We start from the raw sequence: 10,761 nt of genomic DNA, 5'->3' as shown, positions 1-10,761 counted from the left end.
TACCTCCCCCACCAGACTATAAGCTTCTTGTCTCCTTCACTGTCCTCAGCATCCAGTAGGACATGGCACAGAGCACAGAAGGCCCAGCAAGCCCGGCCAGTGGTCCTGGTGTCCACTGGTGATGTGCACATCACAGAACAGGGTCCAGATCCCCTCCTTCCCTGATGGGACTTCCCACCTGCCACAGGAGCCTTGACCACCCTTTGAGGAGCCAGTCCTACCCTACAGTGTCATAATGCCTTTTCTTTCTTGGTAGAAGCAAATGACTGAGCTTATCAGGGTTTTGGGAGAAAGAGCACTTGAGCAGGGGTGGGGCAGAGAGCGAGGGAAAGAAAGAATCGCTAGCACGCTCTACGCTGTCAGAAATGAAGAGTCTGACGCTTAACTGACCGAGCCACCCAGGCACCCCGAGCCTGTCAGCTTTAAGCCAAGACTTGTCTGTAATGAGGGCAGACGGTTGACACTGTGAAGCCTCTGCTTGAGGCCTTGGTGGCCGAACAAGAGCCTGTTTGCCGTTCATCTTTCTCTAAGAGTAAGGGGGGGCCTGTTCCTCGGGGTCTCGGAACAACACTGATACCCTGGGGCCATGTTTCCAGCCCCAAGCTGAGCTGTAGAAAAAGGTATGTGAATATCTCCCTGGCCTTCCGGGGCCTGACAACAGTTGAGTCAGGCCCAGAAGCTCACTTTGCAGAGGGCTGGTACTGGCTGGGTGGACCTTGGCACTGCATTTCATAGAGAATAAGAGGAGTTGTGTGGCCCGTCTCATTGTGATTTAAAAAAGGATCTGTGGGCCTCTTGCGACGGAGGAGGCTCTCCTGAGGGACGGGCCTAGAACAGTTTGAGAGAAGGCATCTTGAGGTACCATTTTTATGCAAATGTAAGGGGGAGTTCACAGTTCTGATCTGTTGATGTAAATCATGTTACCCAACTAGACTAAGAAAAAACCGTGAATAGGACACTAAGAAGCACACGTTAAATAGGCGCTCTGAGTGAAACAGGAATGGGGGAAAAACTGTCTCAGGAAATGATGTGCGTATGTCAGAAATCAACTGCCAGCATCGAGTAGAGAAATACTTTCCCATTAAAGCCCAGAACCAGCTAAAATGTGCAACCGCTGGTCTGGGAATCAGGCTACTGAATGACGGGACGGACACCTGCTTCTGGCAGCCCCCTGGCTGGACTGCAGGGAAAGGAACCATTTAGGGGAAGGCCCTTGGGTTTAAAGATCAATTTTGCTGACAAGGAAAAATAAGCTACCTGAGCCCTTGTGAAAATGAACTTCTCCCAGACACAGAGACCAGGTCTGTGATTGCTTTTTTATTCCCTCCATGTTTTTGAAGCAGTTCATGACCAGCACTGTGCTTTGGGAACATTTGTTTTTCACAATAAATGAAAGCATTTCTTTAAGAAAAAGGCACATGTTCCTTCAATAGGTAAGAAAAGCTTCCCACCCCGCCCCTCCCCTCTGGATGGAGCAGTCCCCACGGGGACCCAAACTGGTACCCTAGAAACGTTCAGCAAAGCAACCCTTAGCCTCCCTGACCCCCTCCCCCCAGCAGTTGAGATGAGGGCAACATATTTCTCACAGGTCATTTGATCTTGAGGTCCTTCAAGGCTGATTCCAAACTCTGGAAGGAGACAAGCAGGACAGGCTAGTTCTCAGTGGTCCTGCCACACCCCACCTGTAGGGACCTTACCCTCCCCTGTCCCAGCCCTAAAGGGAGGTGCCGGAGAGGGTGTCCCTCATCACCCTTCGTCCCAAAGGAGTGCCCTTTTGTAAGAATGAAGGGGGCTCTCCAGGGGGGAGGGGGAGGAAGGGGCACGGTGGGACAGGCCTCACCTTCACGTCCCAGATGCTCATGCCGCCATCCATGCCCGTGGTGCAGAACTGGGAGCACTTAGCCTTTCCTCCGGTGAGCACCGAGATCTGGCTGTAAAGAAGACGAGGGCTTGATGGGTCCCAGCCTGTGGCCACACTGGACTCCAGCCTGCCTGCCCTCCAGGAGCTCCCACCCTTCTGGGGCAGCGGCTTGCAGAGAGCCCCGGGGGTGGGCTGTGAGGGGTCACAGAGAACGGGGTTCGTGAGTCTGCTTTGAGGAGGAGCAGGCGTGTTCATAGAGCCGAGGGAAGCCTAGGCGAGTGGAACGGGACGTGCAAAGGCCTGGGCAGGGCCTGCGTCACACGTGTGTGGGGAGTGTGCAGCGTGGCAGGACTGTAACTGGACGGGGAAAAACCAAAACGCAGGGCTGGGAAGATATGCAGGGCTAGTTCTGACAAGCCCTGAAAGGGGACATGAGTTTAGTCTGAAAAGGACACCGGACCTGGTGGCTACTGGAGGTTTAAGCGGCCACACTTCTCCCTGGTTTGCTGTGGAGTGGACACCTGTGGCTGGCAGGATTTGGGAGCTGTGGACCGTCTCTCGCTCCCCTCATTCCTCAAGGAGGCACAGCCTCGGGGCTGGTCACACTCTGGCCATCCCAGAGCTTCCACAACGGTCCCCACACAGCCACGTTCTAAAAGCGAGGGGGCACGCTGACTGCTGTGTCCCCACCTGATGCTAGTTTTGCGCAACCGACAGGTCGCCCTGCTCCCTAAATCAGGGCCCTCACCTTGACCCTGCTGGGAGGAGAGTCCAGGTCGGCCCCATCCTCACCTCACACTGTTCTTGTGCAGCGAGTCCAGGCCCGAGCCTGCGGCCGCACCGCCCTCCGAGCTCGCCTTCTTGTCCAGGTTCTGGAAGCGCTCCCGGGCCGTCAAGCCACGCTGCGAGCTTTGCTTGGGCACATCCAGCCGCCCACCGAAGCTTAGCGTCCCCGTGGCGCTGTCGTAGGTAAACAGCACCGGGAAACAGTCGTGGCCCTGCAACAGTCGTGAGGGTGCCATTGGAGCGCTGGCTGAGGGCTGGCACGGCGCCCCCAATCTGAGCACGGGGATCCAAGGCCGGAGGCAAGACACGACACCGACAGGGGCTGGGCGGAGGGGGCCTCTGGTGGAGCCAGCGGGAAGCCAGTGCCAGCTCAGACACACAGCCGGCTGGACGGACCCCAGGTATAGAACAGGGACGGACGGTGGGGGCAAGCATCTAGGGGTGGCCCCTCCCCCAACAAGGCCAGTGGGCAGTTGAGAAAGCTTGTCTGGGACGCCCCTGGAAACTTAGGGACTTTCTGCCCGAGCAGTCACACCCACTCTGGGAGACACCCCACAGCTGGGCGCTTCTGTCAGGCAAAGCAGGCCCAATCCCCCTCCCCGCCCGGGACCGGAGTATATTTGCTGAGGGCTGAAAGGGGACTTGACGGATAGGTGGACAGAAGGAAGGAGGGAGGGCAGTGCGCTTCTGGGTGTGTGGCTGGACCATGTGGCCGCCACTGAGTTAGGTGTGACCCTGTAATTTCCACTGGCCCGTGAGATGTAAGCAGAAACCTCAGGGTCCAGGGCGTGATTCTCCACTTCCTTATTCTTCCTCCAAGGTGGGGGGGGGGGGGGGGGGGGAGTGTTTTGGAGACAAAGCGTCCACCTGCACAGAGCAGGGCCCCTCACAACGCCCACACTGTGTTACGTCATAGCAACTGGGGTGCTGTTACTGCGGTGTAACCGACCCATTCTGACCAGATTGACGGCTGGCTGGAGCTGGGTGGGAGTGAGGAAGGAGGGAAAGAAGGTCGGGGGTGGGGGGTGGGGGGTGGGCAGTGGAGGGCTGCCTGGCCATCTCTGGGAGACCTTTTCTAACTAGCACCGTTCCCCTCCCTGCCTCACCGCTGCCACCAGACTGTTCTCGGTGATGAAGGTCAGGGCCAGCAGCGGCAGTGTTTCAGAGGCCAGAGTTGCCACGCTGAGAGAGAGAGAGAGAGAGGTCAGCCACTCCGTCCCCGCCTGCTCTGTGCCTCCATTGCCCCCCACTCCCCTGGCCTGTACTCACGCCATTTTCTTGTCGGCATCGGCCAGGCACACAGTGCTGTCGTGGCTGACCCAGGCCACGCGGCTGCCACTGGCTGAAAAGCAGACGCCATGCACCCAGCCACAGCTACTGCTGGACTCAAACATGAGCTCCCCAAATGGCATCTTGGAGCCCCACGGGGTGGGTGCTGGACGCTCTTCTACCTCCTTGATGTAGGCTGAGAAGATCCTGCCAGGAGAGACCAAAAGAAAAAAAACTCAGGAGACCGGGGGTCCGGGAGGGACTGACCAGGGACTCCCTGTCCCAAAGTGGCCTGCTGAGGTCAGTGCCCAGCTAGAGGCTGGTGGATACCACAGCCAGCTTTTCACGCCCCGCATCTTCACGCTTGGACGAGTCTGGCCTCAGTGCCCTCCTGTCCAAGGGAGTGAGTCCTGGCTTTGCATCCTGTAACTCCAGGGCCCTCGGGCCCTCAGCTAAGGACTGACCACGCACGGCTGACACGGTCCCCAGGGGGTGTCCTGGTCCCCATCACGCTGGCCCCTACACTTCACAGCCAGCCCCGTGGATGCCCCTCCTCCCTGCCCTGCTTTCCCAGGGCCAACACGGGGGTCCACCCGACAGGTCAAGGTGCCAGCAAACCAGCTCCCCACCCACCAACGGAGCCTCATCAGGACGTTCTGTGCGTGTTGGGGGCCTCCAAAGGGGCCTGCTGCAGCCTTGTTTCCCAGGCGCCCAGGCCATCTGCCTGGAGCTGGGAGCCAGAGGCCTCGGGAGACTCGGGGGCGCTGGGCCCAGAAGTGAAAAACCGCCAGGAGCAACCAGAGGCTCCATTCCAGGCCCGAGATAACAGGGCACGGGTTTGTCTAAGCTGCTCGTTGTCCTCCAGATGGAAGACAAGGAAACCGAGGGAGGGGGACTCTTAACGAAGCAGAAGAGGAGGGCCCAGGAAAGACTCCTTGCTGACTCGGAGAGGCAGCAAAGGGACGCATCCTGCCAAGACTCTACAAGGGCTGGAGACGGGGCCCAGCGACGACCCTTCTCGAAAAGCAAAACCTCTCAGATGCAGGGCTGAGGTCCCGGGTGAGCCTGCCTGCCAGCAGAGCTGGTCTGGGTCACGGGGTGCAGGGCTCCCTCCACCCTCCACTCCTAGTTCCCGTGCTGACATCCAGACCCTGCCCGCTCACCGGCACTTGAAGTCACAGGACCCTGCGGCCAGGAGCACGTTGTTGGGGTGCCAGTCCAGGCTGAGGACCGTGGAGCGGATGGGCTTCTTGATGTGCTTGCACACCCACCTGGACAGATGGATGGAAGGGGGTCGGGACAGGCGAGCTCAGCACCCATGGCCTCTGTGCCCCAGGGACTCCACGTTCCCATGGGGCTTCACAGACCCTCTACCCCCAACCCCCCCGACCCCTGACAAGGTCCCAGGAGGGAGGGGCCTCGGTGCTGCCAGCCCACCAGCCTGCCAGGGCCCAGATCAGGCCAGTGATGTGCCAAGTGGCCTCCAGGGTGGGCCCTCTATCCCGGGTTTCCTTTAAACCCCGTGACAACTCAGGGGACCTGCGTGGCTCAGTCGCTTAAGCGTCCAACTTCAGCTCAGGTCAGCTTCAGCTCAAGGCCCATGGGTTCGAGCCCTACAACGGGCTGCACGCTGACAGCTCAGAGTCTGGAGCCCGCTTCGGATTCTGTGTCTCCCTCTCTCTGCCCCTCCCCGACTTGTGCTGTGCCCCTCTCTCTCTCTCTCAAAAATAAACGTTAAAAATAATAATAAACTGCATGACAACCCGGGGGGCAGGCTCAGTGAGGAGTCACAGCAGCCAGCTGGCCAGGGTGCAATGTGATCTCAGGTGTCCCAGACTCCAGCTTCTCCTCTGCCCTCAGGGACCTAGGGGAAGATACTACAACGCGGCCCTGGAACATGACAGGCTGGACATCCTGGGCGAGTGACCGCCTCAGGGCCTTCCTTTGCTCATCTGTAAAGTGGGGACAACAGATGTCCAGTCCAGGGGGCTGTCGGGGAGTCCGTGCCAGCATGCATGCAGGGCTTTCCGCAAGGCCCACCAAGCAGTCGTGGTGTGGTCTGTGCCCTCATCAACGGGACGGCTGTGGAAGTGCCCCTCGCCTACGAGGCTCTACTCTGCCAGGGTCACATGAACAGTGACCTGGCACGCCATCCAGTGCTTCCTGGGACACCAGCCCCACCGCCTTTTAGTCTGCAGCCCCCAGGGTTCCTCCCAACCCACTCCCAACCCTCCCAGGCACCCACCAGTCATTTTCCTGCTCAAAATAACAGATGGAGATGACACGGGAACCACTCCCCACAGCGAACTTGTTCTCATTGGGGGCCCAGCGCACACAGCGAGCAGCCCGGTTGATCCGCAGGATGACCAGCGTGGGCTTCCACGTGCGGCCCTTCAGCGTCCACACGTAGGCGTTGCGGTCTGTGCCGCAGGTCACAATCCGGTTACTTTCGGGGGCCCAGTCGATGCCTGTGGGGCGGGGAGGAAACGCGGCTGAAGTCATCCAGCAGAGGTGGCTCTACAGCGCTGGTGGAGGAGGGGATTAAGGGACACAATCTGGAGGAAAGCTGCTCCAAGGGATACTACTAGAACTTCTTGAGAGTGTTACAGCTCTCCAAAATATCTCCAAACATGCCGGAAAGCCAAGAGACAGAAGAGAAACGGGTCCTTGGTGACTCTGAGCTGAGCTGCTGGATCAAACCTTTCCTGAAGTCCAGAAACCTCTCTGAGTTTTTCAGTAATAAGGGGCAACATGATCCCTTTTAACGTAAGCCAGTTTGAATCAGAGTTGTGTTGCTTGCAACCCAAACTAGCCTACCTAACACACTGATTGGGAGGATGGCCCTGGCTGGCCCTGCCCCATCCCCCTGCTTCCTTCCAGGAGAGTGATCCCAGTCGGTCTGACGCACCTGTCACCTGTCCATTGTGCTCCTTGAGCTCGTGCACCTTGACCCACTTGGCCCCGCTCTTCTCATAGATGTGTACCTCGTGGTTGTTGGGGCAGATGGCAATCTCTGCGGGAGGGGAGGGGAGGGGAGGGGAGTGAGGAGGCATGCGTGCCCAAGTCCCCCCCCCACCCATTCCCTCATGACTCCCTTCTACCAGGAACACCCTTCGCAGGCCATCTGGGCAATACCTCGCTCTTCACTGCCTTGGCAGGGGGTTCCCTGAAACACCCTGTGACCCCCTCCCTGGGGGACTAGCCATCCTTCACCTGTACCCGCTACCCCCAGGCACCCCCACAGCGGTCTCATGACCTCTGGGAGTTCTCCCTTCCCCCTGCTACTGCCCTCTGCTCCCCAGCTCCAGCCGTGGGCTCCTTGCTGCTCCTGACGATGCCAGCCTCTCCTGCCTCAGGGCCTCGGCATGGCTGGCTCCCCCGCCTCCTCTGTGTCTCTGTGCACATGTCCCTTCCTCCCGGCCACCTTTTCTAAACCAGCGCCTCTCCCTCCCGTGCTTTCCCCTCCTGCATGTTTTTCTTCACTGCTCATGTCACTACCTGCCACTGTGGGCTGTCTTCACCTCTCACCCCCAGCCTGGGAGCCCGAGCGGCACCTGCAGCAGGTGCGGGGCTGTGCTGTCACCTCTACCCCGCAGTGCCCACTCGCCTGCTGCCCCCCCCTCCCCCCGAGCTCATTCATCCCCTCTTACACACTCAGGACCAGAGATGAGGAGGGGAACAGCCAGCCCCCAGAGCCCACAGGCTAGGGGGCTCCCGCCCCTCCTCTGCCAGCCCACAGGCAGTGGGTACTCACGGGTGCGGTCCTTGTTCCAGGCGTGACAGCTGATGGGCTCCACGAGGAAGCTGTGGTAAGCCATGACCGCTCAGCTCCTGTGCCCGAGAGGAAGGGACCCCAAGTCAGCCCTGCGTCTGATCCCAGACAGGGCTCCCAGCCGACCCCGTGGGCAGGCAGCAGGGGCTGGCCTTCCAATGCCACTTCCTTCCCGTGGGTGGGGTGTGTTGACCTGTGCCTTGTCGGTGCTCACCACCTGCACCTGGGTTTCCTCACAGGTAGAGCGCCCCCCCCCCACCCCCCGGAAGGATGGGGTGGGGACGCAAGGCAGGTGGTGCCCAGCACACAGCAGGCTTTCCACACCTAGAGCTTGGCTTTCAGGGGGGGGGGGGGGGGGGAGGTGGAGGCAGGTCTGCCCTTTCTCACCCAGAAATCCTTTCAAGGGGAGGAGGGGTGGGGCGGGACGGCCCGGAGTGGGTGGCTGGGCTGTGGGGATGAAGGCAGGTACAGAGGGCAGCTGGGTACACCCCCAGAACTGGGCCCAGCTCTGACGGCACCTCCCCCCCCCCCGCCGCTCAGGCCCTGCCGCTGAGCTTCAGAGGAGCCCGCTGAGCCTGCGGCCGGGTGGGGTACACACAGGCAGTCCTTTCGCCCCCACCCCTTCCTGCACAGCTCTGCCCACCCCTGTTCCATTGGGCAAAGCCCTGCTCACCCTCTCTGAACCTCAATGTCCACATCTGCAAAATGGGAACAGGAATCCTGCCCCCGGAGGTGTTAAGAGGGTAAAATAAGATGATGTGCCATAGCAGGTGTTCATGAAATGGCAGCTCCCGCGTGGTAACACCCAGCCATGGTCCACCCACTAGGGGTCTGTCTCCCCTGCTAGACCCGTGGCTGATCCTGGGGCACACCGGGCCTCAGGCCTTTGCACTGGCGGTTCCCTCCACCTCCTAAGCTCCATCCCTGGGGGCCTGCGCGGGGAGCCCTCATCGCTGCCCTGTTTAAGTCTGCATCCCAGCACCACCTTCTGGCGAGGCCCTCTCTGACTGCTGATTTGAAACCGCGACCACCTTCCCCTACCTCAGCACTCCCTCTTCCAGAATGAACTTTCTCCACAAAGAATCCTCATGGAACATTCGTTACACTGGACTCACTCCCTTCACCCGTCCTCTGTCCCAGCTGGGACGGAACGAGCTTGATGGGGACAGACATTTCCCACTTGTCTTGTTCACAATTCTTTCCTTGTTTTGCTTGGCACGTAATAGGTGCTCGGTAAGTATGTGAGGAACACGATTGTTTAGTCTCACTAGTGTCCAGAAGAGTAAGTTCTTTATTTAAAAAATTAAAAAGGGGCACCTGGATGCCTCAGTCAGTTAAGCATCTGACTTCGGCTCAGGTCATGATCTCATGGCTCAGGAGTTTGAGCCCCGCGTCCAGCTCTGTGCTGCCAGCTCGGAGCCTGGAGCCTGCTTCAGATTCCGTGTCTCCCTCTCTCTCTGCCCCTCACCTACTTGCGCTCTGAGTCTGTCTCTCAAAAATAAATAAACATTAAAAAAATTTTTTTTAATTAAAAAATGGGTGCCTGGCCGGCTCAATTGATTAAGCGTCCAGCTCTTGGATTTCAGCTCAGGTCATGATCTCATGGCTCGTGGGTTCAAGCCCCACATCAGGCTCTGCACTGACAGCATGGAGCCTGCTTGGGATTCTCTCTCTGCCCCTCCCCTGCTTGCACGCGCTCTCTCTCAAAATAAATAAACAGTAAAAAAAAAATTTATTTTAAACACTACCACCCAACATTTCCTGAATGCTCCTTACTTGCCAGCTCTAAACAGTCCAGGTATTTTTTTTTTTTAAATACCAGTATAATTAACACACAATGTTAGTTTCAGGCGTATAATATAGTGACTCAACCATTCTGTGTATCACTCGGCACTCAGCAAGGTGAGTTTTACGGTTGGTCCCCTTCACCTATTTCATACCCCTCCCGGACCCCAGGCACTCTCGACTTTTGTGCTTAGATGCCACAGCCCCAGATGACAGATGTAGAGGCCGAGGTCCAACAACCGGAAGCTACCTGCCCAGTCACACAGGTGTCTGGTGTCACCAGGAACTTGGCTGCCTCCCACACCAGACCGGCAGCTCTTGTGTCCCATGGACTGGGCTGAAGAAAGGCTTCTCCCCAGCTCTGGGCCTGAGCCCTGAAAACCCAGGAACCTAGCGGGCACCTAGCCGGCCCCTCACAAGATGGGCCACCTGTTCAGGTGGAGCTTACCCAGGCGGCAGGCCAGGAGGCCCTGCTGGAAGGCACAGCACTGAGCTCGGGCTCAGGCACAGGAGAAGGACGAGCTGCATGTAGCCCACCGTCCAGCTGAGAAATCTGGGGCTCAGTGACCAGCTGGCCCGAGGTGGCACCACGCATCCTGCCAGGCCCGGCTTCCTGATCCCCCAGCAACTCTTGCCCAGCCCAGATGCAACACCTGTTTTCATTTATTGCAGGAAGCTCTGGAAGGTTCTGGGGCAGCCCAGATCACACAGACACAGGCATGTACAGGGCAGAGACATGCCTGGAGCGGGGCACCAGGCAGGTCCTCAGCACTGCGGAGAGAGTGGACACACCTGCAGCCACTCCAGCCACACACGCTCATGCGTGCTCAGCCCTGCGCACACGCACAAGCACACTGTGCTCACGCGTGTCCAGACATACACATGCACACAAGCACACTGCTCCCACCATGGCTACTTCCCCAGCCTCTCCTTATAAAGCCTCTTTGTGGAAGGCAAAGGCCCCGGAAGTGGCTCTTTGGGGGGGGCCCCCAGCTCGGGTCAGCAGGCCTGATGGGGATTTCCCCTGGCACTTCCGGAGCCTCGGGGCTGGGTCAGCTCTGGCATCCAGCTTGGCTGGGGCACTTCATCGCTGTCCACACCACAGATGACAAGACTAAGAAATGGGAGCTCCAGGCCTACCGGAACACTATACTGTGCTCATCTGCCCACCCCCATTTCCCACGGTCACCAGTGGGGCCGAGATCAGGCAGAGGCCCACTTCCACACCCCAGCTGGCCTCTCGTGGCCTCGGAACTCCAGCTGAGGCCAACCACCCCCTACCCCTTCA

At 58.9% G+C, this 10,761-nt stretch overlaps 1 protein-coding gene across 2 annotated transcripts in view; it reads right to left on the bottom strand.

Moving 5' to 3' along the window:
- Positions 1 to 1,297: 1,297 nt before the first annotated feature.
- Positions 1,298 to 10,761, bottom strand: part of ARPC1B (actin related protein 2/3 complex subunit 1B) — a 14,595-nt gene continuing 5,131 nt past the window's right edge. For both annotated transcript variants that reach the window (XM_040455910.1, XM_040455909.1), the window contains exons 2-10: positions 7,671 to 7,747; positions 6,825 to 6,929; positions 6,162 to 6,384; positions 5,080 to 5,187; positions 3,917 to 4,123; positions 3,754 to 3,829; positions 2,654 to 2,859; positions 1,841 to 1,931; positions 1,298 to 1,628 (exon numbers count right to left, since the gene is read on the bottom strand). In XM_040455910.1, coding sequence (XP_040311844.1) covers positions 1,590 to 1,628; positions 1,841 to 1,931; positions 2,654 to 2,859; positions 3,754 to 3,829; positions 3,917 to 4,123; positions 5,080 to 5,187; positions 6,162 to 6,384; positions 6,825 to 6,929; positions 7,671 to 7,734 — 1,119 coding nt within the window. In that variant the 5' untranslated portion in view covers positions 7,735 to 7,747 and the 3' untranslated portion in view covers positions 1,298 to 1,589. The remainder of the gene's footprint in view (positions 1,629 to 1,840; positions 1,932 to 2,653; positions 2,860 to 3,753; positions 3,830 to 3,916; positions 4,124 to 5,079; positions 5,188 to 6,161; positions 6,385 to 6,824; positions 6,930 to 7,670; positions 7,748 to 10,761) is intronic.

Source organism: Herpailurus yagouaroundi, unplaced genomic scaffold, assembly GCF_014898765.1.
Source record: "Herpailurus yagouaroundi ecotype Mexico unplaced genomic scaffold, PumYag 216, whole genome shotgun sequence".
Classification (NCBI taxonomy): domain Eukaryota; kingdom Metazoa; phylum Chordata; class Mammalia; order Carnivora; family Felidae; genus Herpailurus; species Herpailurus yagouaroundi.
Note: the sequence above shows the minus strand (reverse complement) of the source record. Positions and strands in the feature narration are given on the sequence as shown.